Raw genomic sequence first — 17,191 nt, 5'->3', positions numbered from 1 at the left:
GTTCTATTTTAAAATTTTTGAGGAACATCTATACTGTTTTCCATATTGGTTGCACCAATTTGCAGTTCCACCAACAGTGCGTGAAGGTTCCCTTTTCTCCACATCTTCACCAACACTTCTTGTTTGTTGACTTATTGATGATAGCCATCTGACAGGTGTGAGGTGATACCTCCTTGTAGTTTTAATTGGCATTTCTCTAATGATAATTAGTGAGGTTGAGCATCTTTTCATGTCTATTGGCCATTTGTATGTCTTCTTTGGAGAAGTGTCTATTTAGGTCCTCTGCCTATTTTTCAATCAAATTGCTTTTTGGTGTCAAGTTGTATGAATTCTTTATATATTTTGGATATTAACCCCTTAGCAGATGTATCATTGGAAAATATCTTCTCCCATTCAGTAGCTTGTCTTTTCATTTTATTGATGGTTTCCTTTGCTGTGCAAAACTTTTTTAGTTTGATTGAGTCCTATTTGTTTATTTTTATTTTTGTTTCCCTTTCCCGACAAATAAAAAAAAATTACTAAAAATCATGTCAAAGAGTTTACTACCTATGTATAATGGTTTCAAGTCTTACATTTAAGTCTTTAATCCATTTTGAGTTTATTCTATTTACATGGTGAAAGAGAGTGGTCTAGTTTCATTTTTGGCATGTATCTACCCAGTTTTCCCAACACCATTAATTGAATAGATTGTCTTCACCTCACTGTATATTCTTGCGCTCTTTGTCTTGCCCACTTTGTCAGATGTTATCTGAACATAAAGATGTGGGTTTATTTCTGAGCTCTCTATTCTGTTCCATTAATCTATATAACTGTTTTATGCCAGTACCATGCTGTTTTAATTACTATGAACTTGTAAACAGGCAGTGTGATTCCTCTAATTTGTTTTTTTTCCCCTCAGGAGTGCTGTGGTTATTTCGGTTATTTTGTGATTCCATATAAAGTTTGGGGCTATTTGTTCTAATTCTGTGAAATATGTCATTGGTATTTTCATAGGGTTTGCAATGAATCTGTATATTGCTTTGGGTTGTATGGACATTTTAACCATGTTAATTCTTCCTATCTGTGAGCATGGTATATGTTTCCATTTCTTTTAATCTTCTTCAATTTCTTTTTTCAATGTCTTACAATTTTCTGAACACATGTCTGTTACTTCCTTGGTTAAATTTATTCCTGGGTATTTTTACGCAATTGTAAATGGGATTGTTTTCTTAATTCTCTGATAGTTCATTATTGGTGCATAAAATGCAACCAATTTTTTGATATTAATTTTGTATCCTGCTACTTGACTGAATTCGTTTATCAGTTCTAATAGTTTTTTGGTGGAATCTTTAGGGTTTTCTATTTATAGTATTATAGTATTGTGTCATCTGCAAATAGTAAGTTTTATTTCTTTCTTTCCAATTTGGATGCCTTTTATTTCTTTTTCTTGCCTGATAGCTACGACTAGAACCTACAATACTATGTTGAATAAAAGTGGTAAAGAGATAAAGACATGTACCATATGATTTCACATATATGGAATCTAATGAACAAAATAAAATAATAAACAAAATAGAAACAGACTCATAGATACACAGAACAGACTGACAGCTGTCATAAGGGAGGTAAGTTGAAGGGCTGGATGAACAGGTGAAGGGATTAAGCAAAGAAAAAAAACCCTCATAAACACAGATAACAGTATAGTGATTACCAGAAGGAAAGAGGGGTAGGGGGAGGTAAAAGAGGGTAAAGGGGGAATAAATGGTGATGGAAGAAGACTTGACTTGAGGTAGTAAACATACAGTATATCATACAGATGATACGTTATAGACTGTATACCTGAAACCTATATTTTATTAACCAACATCACCCCAATAAATTGAATTTTAATAGAAGTTGCAAACGTAGACAACCTTTTCTTGTTTCTGATCTTAAGGAAAATGCTTTTAGATTTTACCCATTGAGTATGATGATAGCTGTAGGTTTATCATATATGGCCTTTATTATGTTGATGTATGTTCCCTCTGTTCCCACTTTGCTGAGTTTTTATCATAAATGGATGCTTCTTGTCAAATGCTTTTTCTGTACCTATTGATATGATCATATGATTTTTCATGTTTCATTTTATTTATGGGGTGTATCTTGTTAACTGATTTGTGGATTTTGAGCCAACTTTGCATCCTGAGAATAAACATCACTTGATCATGGTGTATGATCTTTTTAATGTTTTGCTGAATTTGGTTTTCTTCTTCTTCTTCTTTTATCATTTATGCTATTACAAATGTCCCATTTTTCCCCCTTTGCTCCCCTCTACCCAGCCCACCCCTCACTTCCATAATCAATCCCCACACTGTCTTCCCTGTCCATGGGTTCTTCATGTATATTCTTTGACTAATCCCTTCATCTTCTTTCAATCATTCCCTACCTTCCCCTCCCCTCTCATAGTTGTCAATCTATTCCATGAGTCTATGCCTCTGGTTCTATTTTGTTCATTAGTTTATTTTGTTCATTAAATTCCTCTTATAAGTGAGATCATATGATATTTGTGTTTCACTGACTGACTTATTTCAGTTAGCATAATAATCTACAATTCCATCCATGCTGTCGCAAAAGGCAAGAATGCTTTCTTTTTTTCTTCGCGTAGTATTCCATTGTGTTAATGTACCAGTTTTTTTGTTTTATTACAGTTGTCCCACTTTTTCCCCCATTGCTCCCCCCACACACAGCCCACTCCTTCTCCCACAGTCATTTCCCACCACGTTGTCCATGTCCATGGGTTATTTATACTAGTTCCTTTACTAGACCCTTCCCCTATTTACCCCCCTTCTCTCCCTCCCTCCCTCCCCCAGATAACTCTTTTTCTGTTCCTTGTTCAATTTTGTTCATTTGTTTGTGTTGTTCATTAGTCTCTTATATTGGGTGATACCATATGATATTTTTCTTTAATTGCCTGGCTTATTTCGCTAAGCATAATTCTCTCCAGTTCCATCCATGTTGTCACAAGTGGCAGAAGTTCCTTCTTTCTTTCTGTACCACAGTTTTTTGATCCACATTACTGATAGGCATTAAGGCTATTTCCAAATCTTGGCTATTGTAAATAGTGCTGCTATGAATAAGGGGTGCATAAGTTCTTTTGAATTGGTGTTTCAGGATTGTTAGGGTATATTCTGAGTAGTGGAATGGCTGGGTAAAAGGCAGTTCCATTTTTAATTTTTTTAGGAAACTCCATACTGTTTTTCACAGTGGCTGCACCAGTCTGCATTCCCACCAACAGTGCACTAGGGTTCCCTTTCTTCCATGGCCCTGCCAGTACTTGTTGTTTGCTGATTTACTAATGATAGCCATTTTGGCAGGTATGAGGTGATATCTCATTGTGGTTTTAATTTACCATCTCTGATGGCTAGTGATGTTGAGCATTTTTCCTATGTCTATGCGCCATCTATATGTTCTCCTTACAGAAGTGTCTATTCAGGTCCTTTGTCCCCCCCCCACCCTATTTTTTTAAGAAAAGAGACTATATTTGGGGGGAAGGGTTTTTATCTTATTTTCAAGGACAGTCTGTGCTAAGCCTTTTTTTGTTTTTCATTGTTTTTAATGTCGTTCTATTACAGTTGTCCCATTTTTCCACCATGGCTCTCCCCTGCCCTGTGCACCTCCCCCCTCTCCCATAGTCAGTCCCCACCCTGTTGTCCATGTCTATGGGCCATTTATACTAGTTTCTTTACTAGACCCTTCCTCTTCTTTCCTCCCTTCTCCCCTTGCCCCCTAACCTCTGGTCACTGTCAGTCTGTTCCTTGTTTCCATGCCTCTGGTTCTATTTTGCTCATTTGTTTGTTTTGTTCATTAGGTTCTTGTATTAGGTGAAATTATATGGTATTTGTCTTTTGCCACCCGGCTTACATCACTAAGCATAATACTTTCCAGTTCCATCCATGTTGTCGCAAAAGGTAGCAGTTCCTTCTTTCTTTCTGCTACATAGTACTCCATTGTGTAAATGTACCACAGTTTTTTAACCCACTCATCCATTGATTGGCACCTAGGCTGTTTCCAGCATTTCACTACTATAAATAGTGCTGCTATGAACATAGGGGTGCATAGGTTCTTCTGAACTTATGTTTTAGGTTTCTTAGGGTATAATCCCAGCAGTGGAATCACTGTATCAAAAGGCAGTTTCCTTTGCCCACTTTTAATTGGATTGTTTGTATTCCTGGTTGAGTCATATATGTTTTTATATATTGTGGAAATTAAACCCTTGTCTGATGTATCATTGGCAAATGTTCTCCCATACAGTCAGTTCCTTTTCCATTTTGATGATTTCTTTAGCTGTGCCAAAACTTTTTTTAACTTGACATAGTCCCATTTGTTTATTTTTTTCCTTTATTTCCCTTGCCCTAGGAGATATATCAGTAAAAATATTGTTACGTGGGATATCTGAAATTTTATTGTCTATGTTTTCTGGTAGGATTTTTATGGTATCACAACTTCTATTTAAGTCCTTAATCCATTTTGAGTTTATTGAAAGTTTGTACCTTTCAACCACCTTCATCCAATTTCCCTACCCCAACCCCTGCCTCTGATAGTCACAAATCTGATCTCTTTTTATATGAGTTCGGTAATTCTTTTTAGAGTCCAGATCTAAGTGAGATCATACAGTAATTTTCTTTCTCTGTCTAATTTCACTTAGCCTAATGCCCTCCAGGTCCATCCATGCTGTCACAAATGACAGAACTTCCATGTTTTTTATGGCTGAATTGTATCCTTTATTTTTTAAAATTTTATTTATTTATTTTAGAGAAAGGGGAAGAGAGGGATAAAGTGAGGGAGAGAAATATTGATTGGCTGCTTCTCATATGCACCCCAACTGGGATGGAACCTGCAGCCTGTCCATGTGCCCTGACCAAAGATCGAACCAGCAACCTTTTGCTTTACAGGATGACACCCAACCAACTGAGCCACACCAGAAAAGGCAACATGTATACCACATTTCTTTGTCCATTCATGCATCGATACTTAGGTTGTTTCCATATCTTAGCTATTGTAGATAGTGCTGCTATAAACATGGGAGTACAACTATCTCATCAATAAAGTGCATTTTGAGAGGGAAGAAAATTCCACATTCCCAGAAGTGAAATTGCTGGATCATATGGTAGCTCTATTTCTAGTTTTTCAAGGACCCTCCATACTATTTTTATAGTAGTTGTACAAGGCTGTACAAGGAGGCAAACACTGGAAGATATGGTTTATTGGGGGTCACCAAAGTAACCACCACAGAATAGTTTTATTTTTTCCCAAGTGTCCTGTATCTGTGTATTTGTCATCAGCTCTATCTGTATTGATTTTTTCAAGTAACCAAAAAAGCTTGTTTATAATAGTATGCAACATATATGATTAATAGGTTATACTCCTGATTACTAAATCTATAGTCTATTTCTTTGACTCCTATTTTTACCATTTGTCGGGTATTTTCATAACCATCCCAAAATAGCAGTGATTGAGATCATTTCAAGCTATTGTCATTCAAAAGCAAACTGTACTTTGTCATTCAAAAAGCACTTTTTAGTTGAAAGACTTTGTTGGGGTTCAAATATAATCAGCTTTCACCTTTCTGAGCTGTACTTTTTTTTCTGTGAAGTAACTTTCCCTCATATATATTTAGGAATGTTATCAGCTTCAAGAAACAAAACACTCAACCAACCAAGAGATAAGTGTCTAGATAGTATAGACTTTTAATTATCTTACACAACAAAGTCTAGAGATAGGTGGTTTCAAGCTTGATGAAGCAGCTCAATGACACCACATAATCAAGAATGCAGGGTTTTTTATCCATACAACCATCTTCAACATATTAACTTTTCATCTTTAGACTTGTCCCCTTGTAGTTACGAGATGCTCCCCACACAGCCTCACTGAGGAAGGAAACAGGGAAAGATGTAGTCTCCTTAAAGTTCTTCCATCTGAAAAGTAACTTTTTACTACAAGCTGCCTTCCTTCAACTTTTGTCAAAACTCCAGATTACCCTCAAATTTCATTGGATCTGCGACTACAATATTATCTAGCAATAAGAATCAAACATCACTGGGCAGGGTAAAATAAAAAACAAACCACACCAAGCATAGCCAAGACTGTCCTGAGACTAGACACGTAGGAAAACTCGCCGGTTTACGACCACTTAGGTGGCTTTTTAACGTCACTCTTCTAAAAACACTCCGCGGAATCTCGTAAATGAGGCCCTTTGCGTCTTCCTACCCACTTCAAAGATGTCCACCGAGCTCCAGTCTCCTCTACCACTTTGATCATGGCGAAACGCCGGCTTCAGACCCGTTTCCAAAAGCGCCTCCTCCCGCGAGACTGCGGCTCTGAGTGCGCAGGCGCGAACGGAGGTCTTCTCCCAGCCAAAATGGCGGTGGTATTGATGTGCGGGCGGAGGGAGCTTCTCCGCCTGCTACGGCCTCAGCGACAGGTGAGGTTGTGCCAGGGCTCAACGTAGGGGTGCTGCCCCGTCCCTGTGACCCAAGCCAGGGGCCACTCATGCTGGGGTCATGAGCACACGCTTACCTGCTCACCGAAACCTGCGTCCCTTGACCTCGGGTCCCGTGAGGACGCAGAAGGGTTACCTTCTTTGACCCCGCGGGCTCAGCGGCCCCGTCTCGTTGTCTGTTCCCGGGAGCAGGCTTCACCTCTGCCAAGGAAACCTCAGCCTCCATTTCTGGGCCGCGGGGTGGGCCTGCGGTAGGTGAGATGCAGGACCAACCTTTTGCGCGTGGAGAGTTAGTGTCCTCACCTGTGGTAGCGAGCTGCCTTCTTGCGGAGCGGGGGCGGGGAGGATGAACTTAATAACGAGACTTCTGCTCGCGTTAAAAGAGCTTCATCCTCCTTTTCCGCGCGCAGTTCCACAGCGTCTCAGGGCCCTCGCAGTGGCTTTGGAAACCGCGAACTGCGGGAGTCCTGTTCCCAGCCGGACGGTGCTGCGGGCGCCCACTCTGTGCCCTCCTCGCGGCCCCTAGCCCCCGTGGCCTCAGTATCTCTGCCATCTCGTTTGCAGAAGCCGAGGTAAGACGTGTTAGGAGTGGTGTTTCTTGGCTAAGTTTTTGTTTTTATTCTGTTTTGACTGGGGAAAGTGGAATGTGGAGGAGAGGTCTTGTCCACACTCCATACAGCTCCCCAGAATGGTAGCATCTCTGCTTGGGATAGGTTTTCAGATCAGTTGGGGGGTGATTGCGAGTACACAGCAGGAGAGATTTTATGTCATATACGTACCGTTGTTTCCCCAAGTGGTGCCCAGCCACGCACGGTGATGGGAAATGTGATTCCAGGTGTGTGTGTATTAGAAAAAGTGTAACTTGCATATCACTTACATGATTTCATGGATGTTGATATTTCTGAGGATGAGACCAAGTAGGTATTTTGATCTTAAAAATTGAGTTGTTTTAAGGGAAAATTATGAGTATAATAGTTTGAGTATGTGCAGAGTCATGACAATGATACCCAAATGACTGAAGTTTGAAAAATACTGATAAAAGAAATAACTTTAATGAAGTCTTATATAAGTCAGCTATTTTTCTGCCTTGGGAGCAAGATAAAATGTTCTCTTTAAAAGTTGAATTCTGTGGCTATGTAGGCTAACCTTGGGAGAACAAGAAGTAGGGAGTCAAGAAAACAACCCAATACTGGTCATTATAAAGGGACCCTCAATTTCTGTGTCCCCCGTACTGAATCTTACACATGGCTTCTTTTTGCACAGGTTCAGGCCCCTCCGGTCATTCCTGCAACTCCTTCACCCACAGCAATAACTGAGGTGGCTTCTGGAGAGACTGCAGATGTAGTCCAAGCTGCTGCAGAACAGAGCTTCACTGAACTAGGGCTGGGGTCATACACCCCAGTGGGAATGATCCAGAACCTACTGGAATTTATGCATGTTAACCTTGGCCTGCCTTGGTGGGGGGCCATTGCTGCATGTAAGAGGAATGAATCCTGGACAAGGGTGGAGGAAATGTGGAGTTAGGGATAGAACTTTGAAGAATGCAGTTCAGTGAGGGTATCAGGAAGTAGTTGTATTAGTATAGGGAGTCATAAAAAAGATTATTCAAATGAGAGATAAAGGCTCATTATATGTAGATGTACTCTACCTGTATTTTCTAAAGGACATAAAACCATTAGAAAATCTGCAATTCAAGAAATGTAAATATTTGAATGTGAACGTGGGGTTAGAGTAAGGAGACCTTGTTAACAGTGATGAAGCTGCCCTGGGTTAGAGTAGGTCAGGAACTTGAACCCAGTATTGGGGAGACACAATTGCTCCTCTTGTAGGCTAAAACTGTGCTTCAAATTCTGTATCTTCCTATGCCCTGCTCCAGCAATCATCCTTTAATCTCCCTGTCTTCAACTTCTCCCTTTTTACTGCCATACTCTGAATATATAAACATGGTCAAGCACAGCATGTGCTTCTTGCATGGAAATCTTTTTCCCTTTATCTCTAGTTCACCTTTCCTTCCTTTTATAGCTATTTTTTGTTCCTTTTGTCTTGTTTGTTTGTTTTCTCTCACCAGAGCACACTTTTTCATTGCTTTTAGATAGAAAGGGAGAGAGAAACATTGATGTGAGAGAGAAATAGCAATTGGTTGCCTCCTACATGCACCTTGACAGGGGTCTGAACCCTCAACCTGTGTATGTGCCCTGACCAGGAATCAAACCTGCAACCTTTCAGTTAAGCAGTGACAGTCCAACTGACTGAGCCACACCAGCCATGGCTTATAGCCATGTATCCAGTATCCAGTGGATTTGCTTCTTTCTTTCCACTCCTTGACCATCAGCAATTTGACTTTTACTAGTGCCCCTTTATTCTGACTGCCAGTCACTTCATTGCTAAATCTACTTTTCTTTTTATACTTGATCCTTCTGTGTTAGACACATTAGATTTTGAAATCCATTCCTTGGCTTTTATGACAGTCTTTTCTGATTTTCTTCCTGTCTTTTATTGAGAAACATCAATTGGTTGCCTTTGGTACATGCCTGGACCAGGGATCATACCTGTATACCCACAACCTAGGTATGTGTCCTGACTAGGAATCTAACCCATAACCTTTAGGTTACAGTACAGTGCTCCAGCCATCTGAGCCACACCTGCCAGGACTCTTCTTATCTTTTTGACCACCTTCCCATCTCTTTTGCCCAGTATACTACCTACCCCAGAAAACCTGGTATTCTGCATTCCATCCTTAGCTCCCGTCTTTACTGCACATCATCCATCATAATGTTGGTAAAGCCTAAACCAATAAGTCCCCTCAACCCCCATCTCCTTTTAGCCTAGGCCCACTTGTCTATAGATACCATAAATTAAATATTTGTTGGAATAGGAAATGTGAAGTGTAAAAAAAGAAATAGGCAGAAACTTAAGCAGTAGGCCATCAATATTAGCTCCTGCTTTAGAGGTTTCTAAGACAGCGGCTTTCAAACTTTATTCCTGGGAACTCCAGCATTCTATAAGCGTACCTCTGATAAGAGCAAAGGCTGGAACTTAAACAATCCAATAGCCAGACCATCCCCTCACCTAGGGCAGCTTGATTTTATGTTATGCATATTGGAACTACACTTAGAGTTTGGTAGGGGGAAGTTCCATTGATAATAGAAAAGTTTGCAAACCATTGATCTATAAAAGTAGCTTCTGGCACATTTTATTCAAGAAAACAAGCAAGATTCCTGGCTATTTGCTTAGAGAAGTTAATGTTAGACTGTTGTGATGTTAAAGCAGAGGATTTAGCCTTAATGGAACTAACTCATACTCCTACCCTTTGTTTTGGGCACCTCCGGTACGAGTCACATTGTGGAGAAAACTAGAATAAGAGAGACCTTTTCAGTGAGAACCTAAAAATCTTCAACCTTCTAGTGGGGGGGAGAGGGCAAGGGGAGCAATGGGGCGAAAATTGGGACAACTGTAAAAATAAAAATCTTTAAACTTCTCGCTGCAAAACTGCTTTAATTTTACTCCAATCCTAGTGTGTATTTTCCAGGTACAGTCCTTGCCCGCTGCCTGGTGTTTCCTCTCATTGTGAAGGGCCAACGAGAGGCAGCCAAGATCCACAACCATATGCCAGAGATCCAGAAGTTTTCCACTCAAATCAGAGAGGCCAAGTTGGCAGGAGACCATGTTGAGTGTGAGTCACTTGCAGAATGAGCGTGGGAGAGGACCACATTTACACTTTTCCTGACATTCTGCTGAAGGAAAGAGTTGCTACTGCTGGGCCCGTTCTAAAGATTTGCCTGCTTCTTGGACCTAATGCTTACAGGGACTAGCCAGGGTCAGTTAGAAATGTCATGGGCCAGGTGATGAGGATGGTCATCTCTACCAATGTAACTGCCTGCCCAACCACTAACTTGCCCTCACTTCACAGTTTACAGGGCCTCCTCAGAGATGCACATGTATCAGAAAAAGCATGATATTAAATTCTTTAGACCTCTCATTCTACCTCTGACTCAGGTAAGAAAAAAAATTTCCCTTGTTTTATTTTGAACCAGTCAGATTACCTCCTGTTTCCCATGCCCTGGGCCCCCAAAAAGCAGATGGTGGTAATATTATACATGGTTTTCAGTAATGGAGTAATGAATATGTCTCCTCTGATAAAGGGTCCTGACCCTGTTTATCCTGTGTAATAGGCGCCGATCTTCATCTCCTTTTTCATTGCCTTGAGAGAAATGGCCAACCTTCCTGTGCCCAGCCTACAGACAGGTGGCCTGTGGTGGTTTCAGGATCTCACACTGTCTGACCCCACCTACATTTTACCACTGGTAGTCACTGCTACAATGTGGGGTGTTCTTGAGGTAAGCCCAGGTTGGCCAAGTGCCAAGTCTGCAAAGTGAACTGGGATTAGGGGTAAAGTAGTTTCTACCTAGAGAAGCAGAGGTGATGGATAAGAAATGTGAGCCATAATCACTAAAATCCCTGATCTTCCTCTGCCCCCCCCCCCTTTTTTTTTTTTTTTGCAGCTAGGTGCTGAGGCTGGTGTGCAAAGTACTGACCTTCAGTGGATGAGAAATATTATGAGGTTGATGCCCCTGGCAGTCTTGCCCATAACTCTACATTTTCCAACGGTGGGTAGTGACTTACAGGCTGGTTTCAAGTCCTTTCAGCTAGCCTCGCCACCTCCCGGCAAGCTGGTCAGGGATGCAGCTTCTGAGTATCTGTTCTTCCTTCTCATCCAGGCAGTGTTCGTGTATTGGTTCTCCTCGAATATGTTTTCCCTGGGCCAGGTGGCTTGCCTCCGGATTCCAGCTGTACGCACTGTACTTAAAATCCCCCAGCGTGTTGTGCATGACTCCAGCAAATTACCTCCACAAGAAAACTTCCTAAAGAGCTTCAGAAGAGGTAAGGGCCTGTTTGCAAATTAGGACCAGGGGAAAATGGTCTGAAAACGAGTATGAGACAGTGTCTTACTCTTCTTTATATAGGCTGGAAGAATGCTGAAGTCTCCTATCAGCTACAAGAGCGTGAAAGGCGCATGCAGAATCACTTGGAGCTAGCAGCCAGGGGTAAAGAATCCTTTCAGGCTAAATTCTGTCATTGTTTCTCCCTTTCCTTTGTTCATTGAGCTTCTCTTCTTTCCCCAGGTCCCTTACGACAGACCTTTGCCCACAACCCTCTGCTACAGCATGGGAAAAATCCCCCTACCAACACCCCTAACAGCAGCTGCAACAAACCGAAGTCAAAGCAGCCCTGGCGTGACACACTTGGCTGAATTCTGTTTCCTGCTCATACTGACATTAACCCTGTCTCTCCAAAGACTCAGTCTTAGAACAAGAGTTGACACTGGGTCCTTGTCCCAGACTTAGAAACTATGGGATATGGAGATGTTCATTTTAAAAAGTGGATTCCACTATAATCTCTTATATCCAAGTTAAAGAGTACTGGGGAGCTAAGTGATCTTCTGTTCACAGAATTAGTAAACCTCTGTACTGTATGTTACTTTCTGGTACTTATTAAACAAAGGACTGGATTGTGTGCTTCAGTAAACTAAATAGGTCGGTGGTGATTGCTCTTGCTGGCCTGTGCTCTTCGGAAGTATCTCAGTGTAGTAACCCTATAGACATGTTGTTTCAGCTACATGTGCCTTGCAGTCATAGAGGTATGCCTGATAAGTTGAGATTATATCTAAATAGAGTAACCATGTTTATTTATCCCAACATTACCTATAAAATGTCCTTCAAAGATGTGCTCAAATTCTTAGTGGTACTTTTTATCTAACAACCTTAACATTTTGCTGCAGCAGCTTAGGTGTAGAAATTGGTTTCATCAGCCTTTAGCAAATAGCTTGAAAGGGAAGAAATACTTGGATACTTTCAAGCATTAGATTGTTTTTAGTCTACCTACCAGGCTAATAGGAACTGCCCTAGAGACTATATAAAATGAAGTCACTCAAAGCTTAGGAACATAACCCTTTTATTGTCCAGCACCTATACAGTTTCATTTCTCTCTAAAGGAGATAGGAAGTTCGCAGCATTACTGGCCCTTTTAAAGGAAACGAGGAGTAGGTAGGCACACCCAGAGGTGAGTGCATATTTTAACATATGGGAATGTGCTCCTGGAACAACCAAGCCCACACCTGACATGCTCCCACCACAGTCTGCTTTATCATCCCTCTTTAAAAATCTGGAACAATATATACCAAGACAAATAAATTACTGTCCATATCTCAAAAAGCAAGTTCAGAAGTTGTTGAAGCTGCCCAGACCAGGCTTCTGGACAGGTGCCTCCAAAGAAGTAAGCTTTCCTTTTCAACTTCCTTGGCTCCAGCCAGTAGAAGACAAGAGGCCCCTGCTTTTCACAACTCAGGATTCTTAGTGTTATTTACTTAGACTTGGGATCTTGTTCCTTGGGCATCTTTTCTTCATCTTCCAAGTCCATCTCTGCTGCAACTGACATACATAGGACCTGGAGGTACCATGTGGTAGATGCTACAACGAGAAGTTGGAATCAAAACTCATAAGAAATCAACTGGACTGAGTTCAAGTGGCACTGAATGGGGTTGGGCCTGAGGAGACTATTCAGTTAAGCCTTAAGGTTAACAGGAAGGAGCTATGGCAAAGGTGACTTGGGACAGGATTTGCAGGAACAGTAAAAAAGTGCCAAGTCAACCTGAGGGTCTAAATCTTACCCACAATCTTTCGGAGGCAATGAGGTCGTTTGTGTTCTGGGACTCTGATGATGAAGAAGTAAAAGGGCAAGCCTGAGAGGGCAATGCCAATGCCGATGAGGGAGTTGATGGTATCACTGTAAAGTGGAATAGCCACCAGGAAGATGGTGCAGCAGCAGAAGACAATGGGGAAGAACAGGCTGAGCTAAGGGCACAGAAGAAACAACTAGAAGTCAGTTCAGGATTGACCGCTGAAATAACCCCACCTTTTATGACAAGCAGAGCCATGAGCTGCCTCTCCATCCCCATCATCTCCACATACTACCACCAAAGGTCTCTGAGTAAACCATCATGTAAGGATCCCCAGAGCAGATGGAGCAGGTAGGTTAGAGGTGAGTTACCTTGAGGGAACGAGGTCGATCAGGCTCCTTCCAGCGCAGATAGAGCTGACCCACAATTGAGAGCCCCACAAAGAACCAGTAGCTGAAGCTATAGTAGTTAATGAGCTGGAAGATGTCCTCTACACACAAGTAGATCAATGCCATGATACCCTGTAAGCACAAGTCAGCTCCTCAGGCCCTTGGTTACTCAAGGCATTTTTCACTGCCCTTTTCCAAACCCATCCTCTTAAGTCCTCAGTCTCCCCACCTGCCCTTTTCTGTTCCCACCCTCTTTAGCACCTGAGTTTCAGTACCTCATTCTTTCCTGTTGGATTGGTCAAAAAGTCTGTTTAGTTTTTTCCGTAAAATAAAACACATTTTTCCTTTTCACCAGTAACTTTATTGATTGGGATGTTTTGATTATGTTGGCTATCTCTCACCATTGGCTTCTTGTGGGTAGAGGCCAGGGGTGCCGCTAAACATCTCCCAATGCATACGACAGCCCCACAGCAAAAAATTATTTGACCAAAATGTCAATGTACAAAAAAACTTTGCAAACCACTTTTGATGCATTCAGTCAGTCACAGCACCTTCTCCATACACTGCACAAATCTTTTTTTTGTTGGTTTCAGTTGCATTTTTACCTTTCTTGAAATAAAGCATAATGTACCAAAAATGTTGTGTATCTTCTTCCATCTTCAATATTAAAATGGCTGCACAAAAATTCACCAATTTTGATAAGCTTCTTTTTAAATACTAGCTGATATGACAGCTGTCACAGTACAGTATAACAAAATTGTTTCAAATGAAGTTAAAAACTAAGCACTAGATAGCCATTGTACAGAAAAAACTAAAGGAACTTTTCGGCCAACCCAATATTAAGTCAACAGCCTCAATTGTTTTTTCAGCCCATCCTTCAAACCTTTGCCAAGTTAACCACCTGTAAAGCAGAGCTCAAAACAATTCCTCAAGATTTTTTTGCCTAACAGCCTCCACATAATGGCTGCAACCTACTTTAAACTCCACATCGATTTACCTCAGGACTTTGATGCTGTTTCTCTTAACCTAAGGCCCATCTCTCCTGTTTGCAACCCTAACCTTAAAAATCTACTTCGAATGCGTTTAGTCTTTTCTCATTCACCCTCTACCCCCATGGAAGTGATAGTGTCTTTCCCTAAATGCTACATCACTCACTATCATGGCAGTCATTACAATATATCCCATGTGTTTTATGCATTACCCTGAACCAAAGGAGGTTACCATTCCTTGGAGAAGATAAATTGTCTCCTAAGAACTACAGCAGTTAGTACAGTGTCTTGCCCACAGTGGAGGTTCTATCAGTAGTTTTTCTATTAGAATCTCCTTGAGTTTTCAGGAAGCCAGGAAAGTTGCATCTACTGTTATTTGTTTCCCCCACAATCTGGCTTTCAGCCTTGTCCTTGGGATCACTTACATTAAAAAGCAGAGCAGGCACTGGAGTGAACCGCTTAACATGAACCATGCAGATGGCATCAGGGAGATGACCTTCTCTTGAGCCCACAAAGAAAAGCCTATTTTGAGTAAGATAGGAGAAGCTGAGAAACTTGTGGGACATGGTGTGGCCTGGTTCATGTGACACACAGGCCTCCCTCTGCCATCCCCTCCAGAAGAGTGGATAATATGGGATGGAGGTCAATATTGAGATTAGTAAGAACTAGAGGCTGCTGATGAAAACAAGAGCAAAGAGGTTGTGAATCATCTGGGGAGCACAGTTACTAAAGTCTGGGTCCTGTAAGTCCTGCCTCCCCCTGCCATAGTTTTCAAAATAGCCTCCAGTAAAAGATACTACTCATACCTAGAAGCAGCCACAATGGAGGCATTGAGGCCACCAAAGCAGGATAACGCAACTGCCGGTGGAATTGTCCAGTTGAATATTCCAAAAATCTGATCTGCAAAAGTCTAAGGGAAAGAGTCATTAGGGATGAAAGACATGGACAGGCATGTCCCCATATTCCCACTTCCTGGAACCCAACCCTTCCACAACAGTGGTAACAGGACCTCATTGCAAGTCCAGTATCCCAGTATCCTTTCAAGGACTCCCTTTTCTGGGAATTTCAAGAGCTGCTCTATACCTAGAAGCCCACAAATACCCTCAGCCTTCTGCTAGTGCACATAGTTTACCACAGCAACAGCATCACTGGCCAGGATGTCCCTCATGTTTAGCACGGTGTAATAGGCCACATTGGTCAAGATGTAGATGATGGTGACAATGGGCATGGAAATGGCAATGGAGAGGGGCAGATTCCTACAGCCAAATAGAATAATAGATACATTAGTCCCACAGTCGCATCCTCATCTCCTTTAATCCTCACACTCTGTCACACTTGTAGCATTTCCCTAGTGCCTTTGCCTTTGTTGCCTAGGATAGTGACTTAAGCTTTGAACTCTTAAGATCTAAAGAACATCAAGGGAAAGGAATGTCACATTTGGAGAAAGGGCTACTATGCAAAAAAAGTGGGGTAACAAAGACCTATGTCATAGGTCATAATGAAGATGGGAGGTTTTTTGGGTTTCTTTATTTACATCCAAGGATTCTCTAAAATTGTTAACATTGAAAAAATAAAAATGTAAATATTGAAAAGTTTGTCTTAAGGTTGAGAAATACTGTAGAAGAAGGAATTATGGAGGCAAAATGTAAAATCTAATTTCATCAGAATAGGACAGTCCCTCGGTAGAAAGAACAATGTGTGTATCTAAACAAGCAACTTGAGAAGTATGTCTGCCTCGCCCCTTTACTCAGTTTGAGAACCTTGAGTACCATCCTAACCGGTGACCAAGAGAAAGATACAAAGACCTCTCAAGGGCTCTCTAGCCCAAATGAAGTCATGATCGTCATAAAACTTCACAGTGAGACTGGAGGTTGGGGGGAATGAATACTCTCAAGTCATTCAGCTTCTGTCCAGTAGGTGGAAGCACCACCCAGGCCTCCATCTTGCTTCTAATATCTGCCCCCAGGGTTGCAACACTGGAAGTGTACCAAGAGTATTCTTCTGTTTTCTCAAAGCCAAAAGAAATTATTTATTATTATTCTTTTGGCTAAAAAACTATAGAAATACCACTCCCTGGCAAGTCTTAGTTCCCAGAATCATTGAATCTCAGAGCCAGGAAAGGCTGAGGAGATCATATAATTCAACCCCATGTATCAGAGATAAGGACTTCCTCAAAGGCATCCAACAAATCAGAGGAAAGATGCTCCAGACCCTTTGAATTCCTGTCCAGCGCTCCTCACTCTGCGTGACTAGAGGGTAATTCAGAGTAACAATGGTGAAGTGATACCATTGAATGAAAAAATACCACTACGCCAGTATGAATTTGAGAAACGAGAGATCAGAAGGGAAACAGGAAGGTTTTGGGGCGTCTATGACCCTCAGTTCTCTATGTGGGGATAAGGGTGGGCGAAAGACTTATCAAGGAAAATTATTTATTTTAAAAGCATACATTGAGTACATGATACAACATGCCTTGATACAAGGATGAATAAACAAGTGTAAAAAGGCCTTCTTGAAAATTTTTTTGGAAAAGGCCTTTTAAAAAAAATTTTAAACATGCCCAGGAAAGTTCACATGTCAGCTGTTGCTGTGATCATGGACAAGTTATATTTCTGGACCTTAGGCCTCCCATCTATTAAAAGGGAGCTGATAAAAATCTAGCTCAGTCATTGTGGTACTC

The 17,191-nt window shown here is 41.3% G+C and overlaps 2 protein-coding genes and 1 long non-coding RNA gene across 4 annotated transcripts in view; 1 reads left to right on the top strand and 2 right to left on the bottom strand.

Moving 5' to 3' along the window:
• Positions 1 to 5,681: 5,681 nt before the first annotated feature.
• LOC150016089 (uncharacterized) lies at positions 5,682 to 7,131 on the bottom strand. The gene is made up of 2 exons (XR_016509773.1): positions 6,226 to 7,131; positions 5,682 to 5,885 (listed from the first exon to the last, which is right to left on the bottom strand). It is a non-coding gene; the product is annotated as an uncharacterized LOC150016089 (long non-coding RNA).
• Positions 6,353 to 11,988, top strand: OXA1L (OXA1L mitochondrial inner membrane insertase). The gene is made up of 10 exons (XM_090270296.1): positions 6,353 to 6,439; positions 6,868 to 7,029; positions 7,721 to 7,934; positions 9,987 to 10,130; positions 10,368 to 10,453; positions 10,630 to 10,794; positions 10,960 to 11,064; positions 11,176 to 11,338; positions 11,422 to 11,502; positions 11,581 to 11,988. The coding sequence occupies exons 1-10, from the start codon at positions 6,377 to 6,379 to the stop codon at positions 11,706 to 11,708; spliced, it is 1,311 nt and encodes a 436-aa protein (XP_090126422.1). The 5' UTR covers positions 6,353 to 6,376; the 3' UTR covers positions 11,709 to 11,988.
• A 404-nt stretch (positions 11,989 to 12,392) lies between these two features.
• Positions 12,393 to 17,191, bottom strand: part of SLC7A7 (solute carrier family 7 member 7) — a 33,142-nt gene continuing 28,343 nt past the window's right edge. For both annotated transcript variants that reach the window (XM_090270294.1, XM_090270295.1), the window contains exons 5-10: positions 15,644 to 15,767; positions 15,318 to 15,421; positions 14,937 to 15,033; positions 13,505 to 13,654; positions 13,125 to 13,308; positions 12,393 to 12,924 (exon numbers count right to left, since the gene is read on the bottom strand). In XM_090270294.1, the coding sequence (XP_090126420.1) occupies positions 12,818 to 12,924; positions 13,125 to 13,308; positions 13,505 to 13,654; positions 14,937 to 15,033; positions 15,318 to 15,421; positions 15,644 to 15,767 (766 nt within the window). In that variant the 3' untranslated portion in view covers positions 12,393 to 12,817. The remainder of the gene's footprint in view (positions 12,925 to 13,124; positions 13,309 to 13,504; positions 13,655 to 14,936; positions 15,034 to 15,317; positions 15,422 to 15,643; positions 15,768 to 17,191) is intronic.

Source organism: Furipterus horrens, unplaced genomic scaffold, assembly GCF_987537825.1.
Source record: "Furipterus horrens unplaced genomic scaffold, mFurHor1.1.pri manual_scaffold_3, whole genome shotgun sequence".
NCBI classification, from domain to species: domain Eukaryota; kingdom Metazoa; phylum Chordata; class Mammalia; order Chiroptera; family Furipteridae; genus Furipterus; species Furipterus horrens.
This window is presented reverse-complemented; position numbering and strand designations above follow the sequence as displayed.

Coding starts and splice junctions, on each gene's coding strand:
- OXA1L (XM_090270296.1), top strand. CDS start 6,377: ATGGCGGTGGTATTGATGTGCGGGCGGAGGGAGCTTCTCCGCCTGCTA. Junction 10,454..10,629: donor TCATTCTACCTCTGACTCAG/GTAAGAAAAAAA, acceptor CCTGTGTAATAG/GCGCCGATCTTCATCTCCTT. Junction 10,795..10,959: donor CAATGTGGGGTGTTCTTGAG/GTAAGCCCAGGT, acceptor TTTTTTTTGCAG/CTAGGTGCTGAGGCTGGTGT.